Below are 17,813 nucleotides of genomic sequence, written 5' to 3' on the forward strand. Positions count from 1 at the left end.
AGACAAGAGAAAACGGCTGGAGAAAAGTGTTATAGAAAAGAAAATTGTGCGAACATCTAACACGAACAAGAATTAAATAAAAAAACGTAAAAAAAAAACAAATCAAAGGAAAGGCAAGGCAAGGAATCAAGTGCTGTGTGACTGCCGAATACCTGTGCGAACGTGTGTGAACAGCGATAGCGCGATTCGGGCAAATAGCCAGCCAACTAACCATAGTCGTCGACGCAATAAAAGCAGTGGTTCCGTGAGTGCATTATGAAATTTGAGGGGCATTTAGCACCAACGCATTAGCGTTTAATATGTTTTTATCATAATTTTTAAGAGCTCAATATCGGTGCGATGACTAGTGAAAAAACGTATGATGTGACAATGTGTATATTCTTGATTTAGTCTTATATTTTCTCAATTCGTATGTTAAGAATTTGCGCTAGTTGAAAGAAAATTCCCTTACTATCTGAGCATAGGCACCGCGCAGCAATAGTTGCAGGCTGGTTTAGGTAGGCAAAGATTGAGATAGCCTCAGTCGCCACACAGCTTCAATTGAAAAGCGCTAAAGTCATGTAGAAAAATGTTTGACTATCCTTGAAATTGAGTCCTACACACCAGGAAGAGGGAGTAAATGAGAAATGAAAGAGCGAGCGAGAGTGTACACGCGCATACGCAACGTCAACGACTCTGTCGTAGCTTTTGGCATGCTGCTGCTGTCATCAAGAAGCGAGACAACAGACGTTTTACTTTCATGTTGAGAACGTGCGAAATACAAGTTTCAATTAAAATGCGTGCGTTAAAACGAGCCAAATGCTTGATTGCAGTAGTTTTGCATGAAAGGGTCGTTGCTGCCAACCGCTACTCCAATTGGGATTATGAGGTTCCCATTGAAATTAAACTGGTGAACGATGAAACGGCAGTGTGGGATAACGCTCTCAGTGATTGTATGTGCAAAATACATCCAGTGATAAATTTGCGTAAAAATGTGATAATTATTTAATCAGTGTTTTAAATCGTTAGAAATAATAGAGAAAATTGCAATATAAATAGTTCTTAATGCATATCTCGGTTTTGTACAGAAACATTTGGAGTACAAAGTGCCGCACTGGTATATACAGAATTTTTCTAGACTACGAATCGGCTATTAGTGTGCTCTCATCTGTTTATTCCACTACTGCTGTCTTCAGTTGTTGCTTTCTCCACTCGATTTTGCTAAAAAAAAATCGTGCGTTCGATTTCGCTACGCTATTAATGTATGCTATATTAACGCCAGTACAAGCTTAGTATTGCGTCGTATATTCGTTAAATTCGTATTTTTAAACACTTTGCGTGTTAGAAAAATATGAATATTTAAAATTCAAATTGTGTTGGATGTATTAGCTGTTCGCAATTGCTAAAAAAAATGTAAAAGTGTTGGTTATTTGCCACCCGCTTCATTGCACCTTGCATTCTCAGTTTATTTGCTCATCATTACTATCGTCAAGTGCGTTTCAAGACCCCTTTGCTGCATTACCGCATTCACCATGTTTCTTTGTTCTTTTGTTCAACGACATTACTATACATTCATATTTCCGCTATTTTATTCTTTCTATCATTGTTGCATCGAATGCATTTCTGTGAATGCGTATAAAAGAGACGAAGCGATAGAACTTGACGCAAATGTCAGTTCTTCGTTGCGTTGCTTTGCGCATTTCTTTCTTGTGACATTTCGATACCTACTCATTAATTTTTCCGTATAGCTTAAATTAATATTTGTCATGCTTTCGAGTACGCTTTTTTTTATATTTTAGCGGGACAATAAAGGTGATCGAACGCATTGATTTTGTGTTTTAATAAGTGTATTAAAGGTTTCGAAATTTTAAATTAAAGGCAAAATTATTGAACATCTCTTTGTCTAAAATAAATAACGAAAATATAAGTAGGAACTCGTTGCCAAGTATCCATTTAATGAACTATTAATTATTTCACATTAATTAGGTTAGTTTATATGTATCTTTTACACTTTTGTAAAATACTTTAATGCTTTTTTCAGCTGTTGACGTTTGATCACTTCGTTGTAGTTAACGCACATAATTTATATATGTATGCACATACTTTTGTGCTAAAATTGTGTTAAAACTTTTATGACAGTTTAGTTCATTGACCCGTTTAAACACTTTTGCTATACATTTAACTGTTTTTGACATTACAGTGAAATATATTTATAATTATTTCATAAAAAAAAAATTCAAAAATATTATAAAATAAATGCATATCAGTTCTACTTATTTTTATCTTTATAATAACACGTAGTCAATTTTTTGTACTACTTTTAATATTAAGTTTGGTGCAATAATCTTATCATTGCATTGTAATAGGTATAAAAAGAATATCACAGATTGTGTAGAAAAAGATTAAAAATGAAGCAATACGAAAATAAAGGGACACATACGTTCTAATAACTAATTTGGTCATACAAGCATAAACTTCAAACATTCTTTCCAAGTTAATTCTGTTTAAAATTTTCTCCATCATAAATCGAAATACATATGTACATATGTATGTACGTGCCGTGCAACACGTGAACATTCTTTTAACGTCTATAATAGTATGATAAAAAATAGCAATAAATGTGCAATTGCTAGTAATTTTAAAATTGCAGGGGAAGCCCCTTTTACGTTCATACATATATGTAGCTCCTCGCACTCGCACTAAAAAACAATAGATCAAATTGCACAAGACTTTAATTGCATTGCCATTTTATTCGACGAAAGTGTCTTTAAGTTGAAGTGGAAAAATTATAGTAAAGCATGTCAAATGAATAACACCAGACAGAATGCACATAGCAAATGACATCATTATACGACGTACTTAACAAATTGATAAACAGCTGATTTTTTTCTAATTTACTTTAAATGTTGTTTCATTCTCTTTTTGTTAATCTTCTGAATTCTTTTTAATGAAATGAAATAAGTAAGCACAAGCTTTGTATATGGTCATATTATTCTGAGTAGGTTGAGTCTGCCAAGTAGCAAACATTTCTCCCTCACTTTCTACAAACAAGTCAATTTATCATGTTTCAATGCAGCATTTATCAAAGCAAGCAAAAAAACAAAAACAATCTATAGCAGTAAGAAAACACCTGTCTTAATGTCGCAAGTTCGTGTTGCAACTCATTGTTTGTGAACAGCAACAAATACATTTTGCATGCAATTTTTTGCGTGCTCCCTATGTCGATACTTACTTGACAACAAGCGATGTTGAGTTGAGTAAAAACTGTGAAAAGAAAAAAAAAATAAAGCAATTACACTAACACAAACATTAAGAAATGTTAATTGCATTGTGACGAAAAGCGTTGGTACCTTTGACCATTCAAAGTACGAAAGTGTTGTGAATCGATGGAATATGCATTCTAAAATGCATAATATAGCTACTTATATTCCACTTAAATTAATTGAAATAAAATTGCGGAAAATCTGAAACAAATCTGAAATATGTATTATTATAGTAAGAAATATTTAGCTGATATTATACTTCGCAGTTTCAAAAATATAATGTCCATTCTTTAATAGTTATATATTTTAACTTGCTCTGTTTTATAAAATATTTGTTGCATTTATTTTAAACACAAATGTGTATACGCTTTGGTAGCACTTCTTGCCTACATTTGCATTTTTGCTATCACTATAATGCTCTCTTTCACTTATCTCCTCTACACTTGTCGCAATGTCAAGCCTCACAACGAGGCAGCATTTGTTTTGCGTTTTTTATACACTACTATTACGTCTTTCAAGCACTTTGTTTTTGCTTTCAATATACCACATATATATTTTATTTTATTGTTGTACTAAAAAATAAAATTAGTCACACTGACCTAATGTATTGCTTGTTATACATATAGCTTTAACGACGACTCGGCATTTGTTTTCCACATTTTGAAAGCATTCGATCTATTAAATACTTGGAAGAGATTTCACAAAAAAATAGCATTATGTGAGATATCAATAAAAAAATAACACCATTAGAAGAGGCTCGTCCGAAGTGTGAAACCTATTTAAATAGTGCTATTTTTAGAGCGACTAAAAATTCAGCTGGTAGCTAATTGTGTCGTCCAATGTTTTTTTCTATCGTTATAAAATAATATTAGGTGTTATTAATGCCATTTCATCTTTTTACTCGTATTATATAATATTTATTTGTTTGTGTCGTTTTCTTTAAAACAACTTTTTGAACACCTGTTAAGGTACTAATTGCTATAAATATGTTAGTTGCGATTTTATATTATTTTTTATCTATATTTTTCTCTATTTATTTCTAGTAAATATTTTAATTTATTTACATAATTAAACTGTTATTTTTGCAAATAACTTTTCGAATTTTTATCAAACCAACCAAACATAACCTCTACTCTACTTCATAACACTCTCTACTTCTCAAACTCACAATTTCTTTTTTATTTAAACAGTGTAGCGTCATTTTTCCGCCACATTAAGTCTACCAATTGAGCACTGATTACTTATGCCTATTTATAGGCGCCTATACGCTATGGCACACCGTCTGGTACTCAGTTAACCAAACCACATTCCAACACATGCACACACGCACGTTTACGGTGCGTGTATTTTAATTTTGGAATACTAGTATAAATTAAATCCTGTATCGCCATATCGCAGAAAGCAGAGTCTCGTAACGGCATTTGTGTGTGTGTGTGTATATAATAGTATGGATAATCGATTCCCACGTTCAGTCTCACTTACGCTTCACCACACTTCGACTACTGCGCTTTGTTGAGTTTCAAAAGCAAAACACATGTTAGTATGCGTGCCTATATACATTATATAATGAATGAGTGTGAGTTGGTGAATAATGGGTTATTTCGCCTAAAAGGCTGCAATCGAAAAATTCTACAATACACTTACACACTTTTGAGCTACATCGCCGCCGCGTTGCTGCTCCTGCTACTGACATTTTTGGTAGCTGTCAAATTTTGTATTTCTTTTTTGGAAATATAATGCGATGAATCCCTAAGCGATGGTTAGACCTTAGCTGCTCACGATACGATTAGGCTAAGCGCGCGTATGGGAGCGCCAGAGAGTTTACATGGTCATCTCTGAGCGCGCAATTTTGTGGAGCAAAAATTTCTGGAGCGCTAGCACCTCGGTTGTGACGAGGAAGACTCGTTGCGCATATGAATGGATATGTAATGTGGTAGATATTTCCAACGGCGCCAACCACAATGCCCAACAGAGCCACCATATCAAATCATCCATCAGTGCTATAGCGAGTAGCAGCCGTTGTTGTGGTTGCTGTCATCATTTGCTCATTTTCCGTAAAACACGCTCGTCGCTTGAGTCGTCGTCGTTCTCGTTGTCGCCGTCATCATCGTCACTGTGCGGTTTTAAGTCGCATTGCAACTCAATATTTGCCCTTTCGTTGTGCACGAACACACTCATTCCATTCTTCTTGGCTGTCGACGAAACGCAACGAAGAATTACGGAAACGCGCTGCCTACTGCCTACTGAGCGCGAAGTTCAACGCGTTTCACTTGGCTCGTTGTTAACGAGTAGGAGCAGCGCTGAAAGAAAAATCGAAAATTTACTTAAACGGCGAAAAGTTGCGAATCAGCAAAAATGCGATTCGTACGGAAATTCAACTTTTAATTCATATAAACGCTATTATTTCATTTAAAGTGAATTGTACAATATGTGGAGGTTAGCAAATTCAAAAAATAGAATTGAAAAATAATAAAAGAGCAATTGTAATTTGTAGTGTATACGTGTAAACGCCAGCACTCTGGTGGCAAAAAAGGCGATAAAAAAACCTTTGATTTGTACTTAAGAAATGTGAAAAATTTCTAAATTTGTTTCGCTTTTCAATTTGTGTTAGAATGTATGCACATTTGCAGGTGTCGATAATAAATGTGACATTTACGTTCGCCTGTGTGTTGTATGTGCGTGTGTGTGTGTGAAAAGTTGCTAAGTGGTGACAAATTTTCCTTCAAACATTTGAAGAGTTGCTCATACGCCCTGTGCTACAAATTACATGCTGAAAGCAAACCTTATATAGATCGCTGTTATAAACGGGAAAGTGAGTTTAATTAGCAATAGAAGTGTGGAAAGCAGTAAAAAATGTTTTTAAAGCGTTATACTTTGTCGAAAGTGTGAGCTATTAATGATTAGCGCTTTGTGAAAATGTATACAGAATGCATACAAACACAGTCTAAGTCTAATTTTAACTGTGTAAAACAAAGATGAAATATAAAAGTTATAAATTTCGTTAAATCTACAACAAGCTCCTCATTTTTTCTTTTTTAATTTTTGTCTTTGCTTCCTTATTTTTCAAACCTTTTACGGGTCTTTACCCGAAATCTAACATATTTGCTCTGAATTTCCTAACGTTTATTGTTTTAACCACATTTTTGTCGACAATTAGCATTCAGCTGCAAAAATCCCCTCTCATGTTTTACTTACTCAATTTATTTAAGAAATCTTTCTCTCTAACCTCACTTTAACATTGTGTTCTCATTTTTTCAAATCGTTGGTTTTCTGCTTTTGCGCACTGATTTACACCGTTCGAAGAAATTTTTTAATATGTGTTTTGTTGTTGTTGTATTGTTTATTTTTACGCTCTTAAGAAATTTATGCTGCTACATTTAGAAATTCCTTCGGGTTTGTCGTTGCTTTGGCAACTCTCCGCACTACACTCAGCTTAATAGCTTTCAAATTCTCTTTAACGCTCTTCCTCTCGCTCACGAAATTTGGCAAGCTGAGGCAAGCTCAAATGACGTAGGATTTGAACGAAATGTTGTCGGTGTGTGAGCGCAAGAAGTTTTTTGAAAATGTTTTCTAAAATTTTAATTGAATTGTGGTAAAAATAAAATTAGTGAGTTTCTCGGAAAATAATGTTATTAGCAATATTCGCTGTGAAATTTTTTTGCTATATAATTAATATTTAAAATATTTTACTTATTTTTTATACATTTCTGTTCGAAAAAAAAAAAAATTTATTAATTTATCCTTAAATTCCTTTAAGGTATTTTGTATTTGCTATTGCCGGACATTATAATTTTTTTTTAATTTAATAATTTTTGAATTTAATTGTTTTAATCAATTCGCTTACATTTTCTATAAAGTGTCCGATACACAATCTGCAAATGTTTCGCTTTTTGTTGTTGTTGTAGTGGAAAAGCGCCGAAAGTCGTTATTTTTGGTAATTGTGTCATTGTCACCAGCAGGCTTTCAGTCAGCCAGTCGTAACGTGTTTGTGTGAAAAAAATGTTTTAATGTATCGCCTGATTACAACAACATATGAATAGCAGGCGACAACAACAATAACAGCTAACAAATTCTACTAGCCCACTTTTTGGCCGAACTGTGCCTTCGAGAGACTGCGTGCGTGCGTGTGTGTCGTCTGTGTTAGTGTTCATAGTTATGGCAATACGTCGTTTGAACTCGTCGTCTGTCGTGCACGCTGATTTAATATCGACTTATATGCTCGTGCTTATGTATACATAATACATAAACGATTTTTTTTATTTTTGTACATACAATACTATATACATAGCTAGCTGTGCTACTTCCGACGCAAAATTTGGTCGCTTCCTTGCGTTTTATTATCCTTTGTGCTGCCTGCAATACATACATTCCACTCAAGAAGCGTGTATAAGTAACGTTATTTCAAAGCGCATTTAAATTCCATTAACTGACTGTCTGTATCCTGACTGGCTGACTAACTGAACTGACAATGTGAATGGTGACCTCACCCTCTTACGCTCCTGTCAATTTTTCACTTGGCTACTCGACAGCCGCTCTCCTGTGTCACTACTACAAGCATTTCACAGTGTTATCAACGTAATAATCATCGACGCGTTCGTCTTCTTCAGCTACTTCGTTGTGGACGCTCCTTTTATTCGTTGATTAAAATTGCATTTAAATTACGGATTTCCCCCCATATTTACTATATATAAATTAAGGGAAATTTTTCCTGTCGCCGTCGTGCCCAACGCATTTGTGCAACGTTGCATGTACGCAATAAATTTTTTAAATGCAATTTGCTTCGTGACATGACAGGCGGTTATTGCAGCAAATTGCTTTTGATTCGTGTTGTCGGAAAGGGTCAGAAGACGCTATTTAAAATATGTAACTTGATTATTTTATATGAAAATTTAAATTTTTCGATTTAAGTCTGATAGTATGCAATACTTTCTTTTCAACGTCGCCTAAAGTTTTCAAGAAATGAGTGGTTAAACAACGGCTAACATAACTTCAGTTGTTCTATATATTTTATATTCGCATTTTTCGTTTCAAGCCTAAAAGTATGCTTTAGCTTCCTTTCACAAAATGTGAACGAATTTTCGTGGATGCACACGTTTAACAACGGCTAATCTATTCTCAGTTGTTTTGTATATATGCATTTTCAATACGATGTTTTTTCAACGATAATTATTTTTTAAACGGTTTTCTGAACGACGATTTGCACTTTGCCCCTAAAGGTAGGCAACATTTTCTAACTATATTTTGAGATAGTTATTTTTTGCCCCAAAAAGTGTGCTAAGCACTCATTATATTTGCTGAAATCACCCAAAATTATGTTATATTTATGCTTTGCCGCTATTTAACTGCATAACTACTATTAAATCCATTTTGATACCATTCAAGTACCAGCACTTATTCAGAGCTTCACAAGTCTGTTTAAGCTGCTGCTAATACGTGTTTTGCTGCATGTTTACCAATCGTGACCTACAGCAGCTTGTTAGACACAAACATTGTTATTGTTGCTTTTGAAGGTATTTTATGCTGTGTTTTTGTTGTTGAGTAATGCCACTCTTCACTGTCTGTATATGTATGTATGTACTAATTGTCTGTTTGGCGCTTTGCTACCTTCACAGGAATTTGGGTCGTTATTTATGCTGCACTTGAGCGCTCATTATTTATTAAAATATGTGCGTCGTTACGTACATACATGTGCATATGTATATTATACTTGCGCGAATGAGTACATTTGTACCCACATAGTCAATGCGTTTCAGCTTCATTGTTTTTGTATTATTTCTTTTTCCGCTCACATGATCAGCGTTTGATTTTTGCCACTCATGCAATAAAGTGAAAAAAAATACAAAAAATAAATGCTTTCGAGTGGCGTTTGATCGATTTTTTCCTGCGCGTCTAACTGACTCGGGTCTTATTGGTTTAGTAACTGTTTTCTTTCGTTTTTTTTGCAATTTTTATTTTTATTAAATTTGAAACAAAAATTAAGTATATTTGTAGACACAACTAGCATATACTCGTATGTAAGTAAGTAAACTTTGAAATGCTTTAATCAGCTTGTACTACTCACTCTCCACACTCAGCTATGTATGTACATCTGTACGTGCTTTATTATGCTGTCCGAAATTCGCACGTCATTCTCGCAATTTGCATATTTATTGCTGTTTTGTTATTGTTTGGCACTTTGATGACTTGACTTGACTTGGCTTGACGGCCGTCTGCCCCACCAAAAATCAAAAATCAAAGAAAAAATGCTTTGCTTTGCATTTTTTAAACTTTCGATCAAAGCTTTGTTGTTGTACTTGAAACTGTTTTTGTCGATGTGCATAAATATGCATGTGTGTATGTATGTATGTGTGCCATAGTGTTAGTTTTGTTGTTCTTGCCGATGACGCCAACATAATTGGGTCAACAAGCAACGGTCATATTGGACCAAAGACAATAAGATTCGTGCACACACATACTCACTCATGAGCTACGCTATCGTCATTAAAGGCAGTAAGAAGCGTGCTTTACACATACACACACCCATTTTTGTTTGTTCGTTGTTGCTGCTTTCTTTCTATACATGATTTATTTGATAGAAATTTCGTCATAGCTAGTATCTACTACTCACAGTTGTAGATGTATGTATGTGTGCCTCCATTGTAGGCTGCAATTTATGTATGTGCATTGTTACATTGTAACTATATTTTAGCTGTCGAGGCATTGTGTTTAGTCTTTGTGCTGTGGCCATCGTTGGATTTGACCCTTTTTGATGTGAAAGCATATTTTGCCCCTTAATTTATTAGTTGTCCTTCTTCTGTAATTAATTAGAGGTGGGTTCTTCTTAAGATAATTACTTCTTTTTGTACGTAGAAAATAAATATTTGTGCAGTGTATTGAATAATGTAATGCCTTTGTAAAAAATTCTATAGTTTTTTAATTAAATGAAAGTAAAAAGTGTTCCAATACCCAAATGTATGCTAAACGGTTGGTTGGTTTGGTGAAAATGTGTGTTTGTACTGCTTATCAAATGATCTGCGGACTAAATTGTCTTGATATTTCTATAAAAAGTGAAAAACAGTACGTTTTGACGCCAAAAAAGTGTTAATTATGTGAAGTGAAGAACTGTGCGCCAAAAACTATGCTACGATTTTTGAAAAAAATAACTGATACTACTGAAATGTTTAAACTACGACAAATGCGGCTGTTTGTGAAAAACTATTTTTAGAGATTTAACCGAAAAGTAAAGTGTTATCAACATTTAACTACAACACAGACCGCCAATATGGTTTTCATAAAAATAAACAACAATACAAATTTGTGTACTAAAAAAACCGCGTAACTGTAAATCAAACTCAGTGAACCTAAAGGAAATGCAAAAAACCCTCGCTCTTTCTTAAAATTGATACTACAGTTGAGCTTCCCTAACTCGAATTACCATAATCCATAAAAAAACTTAGTTAAAACTTAGAGTTAGAGAGACTTTCGAGTTACGGAATGTAATTTGTATGAAATTTGACTTCTATTGTCTAATCAAGAGTTCGAGTTATGGAAGTTCAACTGTATTTCTATAAACATAATGAATTTTATTTTCATAATTAACATTTTTTATTTCTTTTCCAATTACAGGTTTTTTTTAAATTGAACTGTGTCAAAAGCTGTTGCTTTGCTGTATAGAAAGTTGAAGAATCGCATCAAATACGCAGAATATGTGTGTAAATATTCGTTTCTTCACACAAATTTCGAAAATAAAGTAAATTTAATGAACATTTTTGTGCAATTGAATTAAATTCAAACGGAGATAAATTAACACACACCAACACATAAACACTAAAACAAAGCAAGCGATAGTGGAAGTGGAATCAGCGCAACAGATGTTAGAGTACAGCTTAAGCACTGACTGATTGCGCAAGAGGAAAGACGTTGATAAACTGTCGCTAAAAGCAAATATATAAAATCAAAAACTACATTTTCAACTACAACAACAAAGTCATTAAATAGTGCGACCATACGCCGATACGCTGATCGATGTGAAGTTGCGCCTAAAAGCATACATATAGAAGAGGTATGTAATTTGAGTTTTTCTAGCATTTCTTATATTTATTCAATTGTATATTTTTCTTCTACCTGCAGTTTATTGGACAGCACACACCGCATATAAGTTTAACTGCTTCCACAAATCAACTAACCTAGTAAAAGCAAATAGCGTAATTGCGTTAGACGACGCTCTTCCAAATAAGAAGTAGTCTTACCTGCAGTGAATACCCAAGAGCGAAAAAGTTGTCAACACCGCAAGCTTCAAATATAGTATATACATATATATTATATATATTTATATATAAATTAAATTTCGACTCCTTGAAGTGTACCGCTGTAAAAGCGAAGAAATCTAAGCAAAATTAGCGCGCCCGTTGCAGTTGGTACAAAAAATACCGCCGCTGTTACAACAGCGACTACCGTTGCCACTGCTGCTGCTGCTGCTGCTGGCACTGTCGCCGTCAAAAGCGTCTCTCTAGCTGCTGCCGCAGTAGGAGATACGGACGACGATATGAGCGGGCGTCCAAGGACAACCTCATTCGCTGAGGGCAATAAGCAGGCACAACAAAATCTCGTGCTTGGCGGTGTTAAAACAAGTAGTAAGTACAATTTATGCACAAAATATTATATTTATTATAGTATATAGTGTTCTTCATATAGGCAGTTAGATTGAGGTTAATAGACTAATAGCCTTTTTACAAAGAAACTAATTGATCAATTAACTGGTCTCTGCTCGATTAAAACGCTTAATGAGATCGATTTACCATATAAAATAAAAAGCGTAGATATCGCTGCTAAACATATCAATCTGCTGATGAAACAACTTCTTATGAAAATCAGAAACAAAAATGTATAACAGCTGATCGGTTATAGAGTAGCCGGCAGTGTAAAAGGCAAAAAAAGGGTTTCTCAATAAAAATTTTGATTGATCAATTAATTTGGCTGTCTAAAAACGCTATAACAGATTTTTTTCTTCGTGCAATTTCGGTTAAACTTTGCATATTTTTATAAAATATTTATTTTTTGTCCTTATCGAATGTTTGAAATTCTTTTAAATTCAGTCAATGTGCTTTTTAAATCAATTTCGACATAATTTTTCTCAGAAAGGATTTTTATTATTTGTTTTCGCATTTTCGAACAAGCGTTTAAATCAAATAATGGAAACAATTCTTAATTCAAAAGAGCAATTTTTAATGCAGTTCGATAATTTGGGTGAGTTAGTGCAGCACAAGCTATTGATGAAACGCATTTACTCGCTAAAACTGCTGAGAAAAGCTTTCATAGTTATCGATAATCGACGATCTCATGTATATAAGGATACGTGCCGGCTATGTTGAGTATTGGATATAAACTAGGCTGATATTGTATGTAATTATTCTAGTCTATACTATGATTTAGAAGAGTCTCTAATCAGAAGAGTCACTAATAGCATACAGAATACGGTGTTGTTCTTGAAAAAACTTCATTCCAGCTGAGTTTCGAGTTGACAACTATTTTTTTGCCTCCACTAAAAGTTGTTATTGCGAATTCTAGATCGATCTCGGTTGACCATTTTCCATCTCGACAGTCGAAAACGAAATAAATTATTTGATTATACGCACCCTAGGCCTTTACTACCTTATAATCCTTTTAAAAACAGCTAGATTTTAGAAAAATTTTCCGCGTTGAGCTTTATGAAATGCTTTCAACACTTGTCGCACATATAATGCACCGTTTGCACTAATACACATTTGCTGTGTCATCCTCTCTCTCTCATGCGCTGTTTTTTGCTCTCTCTCTCTGTAGATCGTTGTTGATCGCGTCGCAGTATGCTGTGCTGCTGCAAACAAACACAATTACTTCGTTGAATGGTTCAAATTGTTTTTCGTATACAATTTCGAAATTTTCATGCCGATAAATTTTCATTTTTATTTCTAAAGTGTTGCTTTTTTGCCTTTTCACCAAACGAATGGGAGTGCGAATGCTACTTTCAGCTCAGCATGTTTATATCGGTACAATCCGATGTGTTGGTGATGTTTTTCATTGCCACTGGCACGTTGCTGTTGCTGCCTTCGGTTATGCATTCGTAATATAAACATACATATATACAGCTACAGCTATCAATGTTGCTGACTCGTTTAGAATGTTGCATTTGCACGCGACGTGTGCAATATGCGTTTTGGTGTAATTGAATTTTTCCTTAATTTTATTCAATGCTATTAACGCTTTGGAGCGGTGTGTCTTTTTTTAGAATTGTTTTTCCAGTATTTTCATACGTACAGATAGATATTCTTCTTATATTTTTTCGAAAATATATTCACTTCGTGGCAACAATAACATTAAGCACATTCCATTATCATAACTGCTTAGCAATATTCGTCTTGTATTTGTTGCAATTTTATTGCATTTTACCAGCACTCCACACTGCTGTGTACCACTTTCCGCCACATTGTAACTGCAGCTGCTTTTGTTTTTGATACGCCTCATTTTCTCGCTGTTTAACTTCGTTTTTTTTTTTTTAAATTATATTGTTTGCTTTCTATGGTGTTTTCTGTTATTTTCTATTATTGTAATTGTTTTCTTTGCTGTGGTCGGCGGCGTACAATCGATAAAATTTTATAGTCTCACAGCACGGACACGCAAACGCATACATATCTAAGTGCATGCAAGCAGTCAGCAGTGTAACAGTACATACTTTCCAGTATAACAACACGGTTTACGCCCTGTGCACAAAAGTTTTCTGAAAATTCTTAAAAATAAATATTTATTTAATTGCATAATTTATAATTATTAATCCCTTTGTAGAAGGATAAGGTCGTTTTTTTCTTTGAAAATTTACTTAGTAGTGGTAATGTGCATGTAATTCGATTTAGCAGTGAAAAAATATCAAATATTGTAGACCAAACCAAGTTTTCGATATAAAGAACTTTCGCAATATTTCCCCTTAACAAAAAAATGTACTGCCTTCGTACTAAATATGGACCTATATTTGTTAGAAGTTAGAATTTTGCTATTGTTGTAGTTGTAGACAGATTAAACCTTTCCCTTTAAAGATCTTCCGAAACATTTTGTTTTAAACATTAAATATACATATATATTTTCCATCGTACTAAATATGGACCTCGTTTAGTCAGAGTTTTCAATATGTTTTTGTTGTAGTTGTAAGCTAGTTCTATATTCGCTTTCTTACAAAATACGTTGTCGAATCACCAAATTTGTTTTTCGTGGCTTAGCAACATGTTGCTGGTCATTGTAGGTAAATGTTGCTGAACGCGTTGCCAACACTATAAGACTACATTTGTATTGCGTAAAGTGCACAAATATGAACTTAATAACAAACTAGTAAGGAAGCCTAAATTCGGGTGGAACGGAACATTTTATACTCTCGCAATTTATTGATCTAATTTTATTAAGATAACACATAATTTGATCCATATATCCGGCATAAAGTCCAATAATTTTGCTAAGATATTTCACAAATTATCCGATATATGCGGAATATATGCGAGCTAGAGGAAGTTATGACCCGATTTTAATAATTTTTGGTACAGTGACAGAATATTAGAAGAAAAAATGCTCCCTAAATTACATTAACATATCTGCGAGTTTCAACTATATTTTCAGTGAAAACTTACTCTTAGGCACTGAGTTCTTCATGTTCGAAATCTGAGGCCTTGAAAAGATATAATCCGAATTCTTCCGTATTTGGACTGTATAAGGAAGTGGCTAAAAGAAACGACTACAGAAACCTATTTAGGAGCCGGACCACGCCCACTTCCCCAAAAAAGTTACATCCAAATATGAACCTTCCTAGTGGAAATTTTACTTTTATAACTTTATTTATGGCTTAGTTATGACGCTTTATGTGTTTTCGCTATTTTGTGCGCGTGGCAGTGGAACATGTGTACCAAGTTTCGTCAAGATATCTCATTTTTTACACAAGTTATACGTTGCACAGCGGACAGACAGCCATTCGGATTTTAACTCGTCTCTTCAACCTGATCATTTTGATATCTATAACCCTATATATAACTCGTTTAGTTTTATGACTTACAAACAACCGTTTTGTGAACAAAACTATAAAACTCTCTTAGCAACTTTTGTTGCGAGGGTATAAAAAATAGTATCAGCCGATTATTGTGATAAGTCTCAGTGCAAGCGCCACCTGCATATACTAAACTTACCGTTGGAGCTAGCGCGTGTACTGCAATGCGATTGTTCAAGTTTAACAACATGTCATGTTTCATTGATTTTTCAATTATTTTATTGCTGGTGCTGTTGACTTTATGATGACTTTTCTTCCGTACTGCTTTGTTACTGTGCTTGTTTTTTGTTAGTCGCACATTTAGTCAGAGTGGCAGCGCGCCCGGCCGCGCCGCCCTAATTTGCTACTAACACTCATTTTTAGTTGTGAATTCGATTATTCGGTTTTACTTGTCGGTTTTTTTTGTTATTTTTTATTTTTATTTTTTCATTCATTTAATTTTTTTTCTTTTATTTCTTTTTTCTTTTATTTTTCTATTAGTATTATTTTTTGCGTTAACCTTTTCATGCCAAAGTTGTACTGAAAATTATTTGCTTTCAGCTGCTTTTGCTTTCCACCACACACAGTCAGTTTGGTTTTTTGCGCGCTCTCATTTAACATTACACTTGCGCGCTGACGGCGCTGCGAAGGCTACTTTCGACGCCGCGGCGGCTAGCGCTGCTGCCGCCTTTGTCACTGCCGCGCTCCGTTGTGTTCTACTGTAATTGCCAGCGCCGCGTACGTGTGCTTGTGCCAATATATTTTAGTTTCTGTGTGTGCGCGCAAGTTTTGTATGAATTTTCGTGTTGGGCACTGCTTTTCAGTCCATTTCGGAATTTTCTTCAGTACACATTGTGCGACGAGCTGAGCAACGTGCGCGCGTCTATTTCTCGATTCACGTTCTTTTCCGCGTTCCCTCGACTTTTACCGCGCGCTCGCAACGCGGTAGAGATACAAACGCATACAAGCGCTTCAAAATTCAGCTAATAAAGTAGTAGTGTTCGAGACAAAGCGACAGCGAAGTGCAAAATCGCGAGAAGTGAAAGACAAATAAGAAGAAATTTAAAATAAATACAAAAACAAAAATAAAATTGCGTTTACGGCAATGCGTGCGACGTTGGCGGCGACGACAACGACGACGACGTGCTTTCTATACGCCTTTTGATTGTACCTGTGCGAGCGCGTGTATGTGTCTGTCTCTCTGTGTATTGTTGGAAAGCTTTACGCAAGTGCCGCAGTAGCAACGCGCACACGGTGTTACAGCAGCAGCAGTAGAGCCGCTCCAACTACTGGAGCGAGCGTAGAATTCTCTATCGCCGCGCGCAGAGTGTGTGTGTGTGTGTGTGAGCGCCTGTGTCTATATATTTGACGCGATCGCGTTGCTCATTCTTTGATTTTCTCCATATTTTTTCGTACATATATATTTTTTTATTTCTAAATTGTGCTGTTTCGAAAGTGAAGTGTTGCTCTATTTCAAAATCCGCTTCAAAAGCACTTTTTATTACGTCTGTCTCTACATAAGTACATAAATATTTGTGATCTCTCCAGTGGTGTGTTTATGAAGCTTTGCGCTTCTTCTAAATGCAGCTCGTGAAATGTTGCTTAATCGTTGTGCATTACTCGAAGGTAATAAAAAAATTAAAAATCAATCATACAAAAAAAAAAACCTAAAAAAATAAGAAGACTCTCCACTATCTGTCGTATTATTTGATACGCTTTACTGCCAGCAGCTCAGACTTCTGCGCGTTTTTTAGTTTTATATTTAATTTTTTATTTTACATTTATTACTGCTCCTCTACTTATTTTATTTTTATTCTTCTTCTTCTTATTATTATGCATTAACATAATCGCCGTTGGCTGTGTAGTGTGTTCTACTTCTTGTTTTTTTCTTTTCTTTTCTTTTTTTTTAATTATTATTTGTATTTGCTATTTGCCATTATCGCTTTCGTCACTTTGTATTTTGTATTTGCCGTTGCCGCGCGTACTAATTTGGCCAATCGTTTGCTTAGACAACGTTCGACCTCGGCAAAGTGCGCTAAAGTGTCTTCCGTTCGTAGACGCTTCACAACAGTTACTCATTTTTTTGCGCCTGCAAAGCGCAAATGTTGTGGTTGTAGTGGTGGTGGTGGTGGAGCAGGTGGACGGCGGTGCGCTGATAAATAAGTGGCAAAATTGGATTTGGCGATAGTGTGGAGTAGCGTTGGTGGGAAGTTTAGGTTTAAATATGTTGAGGCATTCTTTTTAATTAACGAGAATTATAAATTTTATTAATGGAGTCTGATAAATATTACAAAAAATTTAAAAAAAATAAATAAAGCTCGCAAAAAAAATTTAATAATATTTTTTTTTTAAGATTTCAATTAAAATAATTTTTTAGAAATCAAATGAAACAATTAATAATATTTTTTTAATAAAAAAAAAATTAATTAAAAAATTACATATTTCATTAAACAAATATTTTCGAAAAATAATTTACATAATTTTTTTAGTGTAAATAAATCTAACAAAAAGACAAAAGTCAAATGAAAGAATTACCTGTATTTTATTAAATTCAA

At 34.5% G+C, this 17,813-nt stretch overlaps 1 protein-coding gene and 1 long non-coding RNA gene across 4 annotated transcripts; one reads left to right on the top strand and one right to left on the bottom strand.

The window, feature by feature from the left end:
- The first annotated feature begins 250 nt into the window (after positions 1-250).
- LOC114803572 (uncharacterized) lies at positions 251-11,182 on the top strand. 3 transcript variants are annotated; one of them, XM_029038018.2, is made up of 2 exons: positions 251-973; positions 10,848-11,182. In XM_029038018.2, the coding sequence occupies exons 1-2, from the start codon at positions 620-622 to the stop codon at positions 10,893-10,895; spliced, it is 402 nt and encodes a 133-aa protein (XP_028893851.1). In that variant the 5' UTR covers positions 251-619; the 3' UTR covers positions 10,896-11,182. The 3 variants fall into 3 exon arrangements, with proteins under 3 accessions (XP_028893851.1, XP_028893852.1, XP_028893853.1); XM_029038019.2 differs by having other exon boundaries at positions 251-965; XM_029038020.2 differs by having other exon boundaries at positions 251-932.
- LOC128922047 (uncharacterized) lies at positions 10,984-17,329 on the bottom strand. The gene is made up of 2 exons (XR_008471316.1): positions 15,419-17,329; positions 10,984-13,983 (listed from the first exon to the last, which is right to left on the bottom strand). It is a non-coding gene; the product is annotated as an uncharacterized LOC128922047 (long non-coding RNA).
- Between the last annotated feature and the right edge of the window lie 484 nt (positions 17,330-17,813).

This window comes from Zeugodacus cucurbitae, chromosome 5, assembly GCF_028554725.1.
Source record: "Zeugodacus cucurbitae isolate PBARC_wt_2022May chromosome 5, idZeuCucr1.2, whole genome shotgun sequence".
In the NCBI taxonomy this organism is placed as follows: Eukaryota; Metazoa; Arthropoda; class Insecta; order Diptera; family Tephritidae; genus Zeugodacus; species Zeugodacus cucurbitae.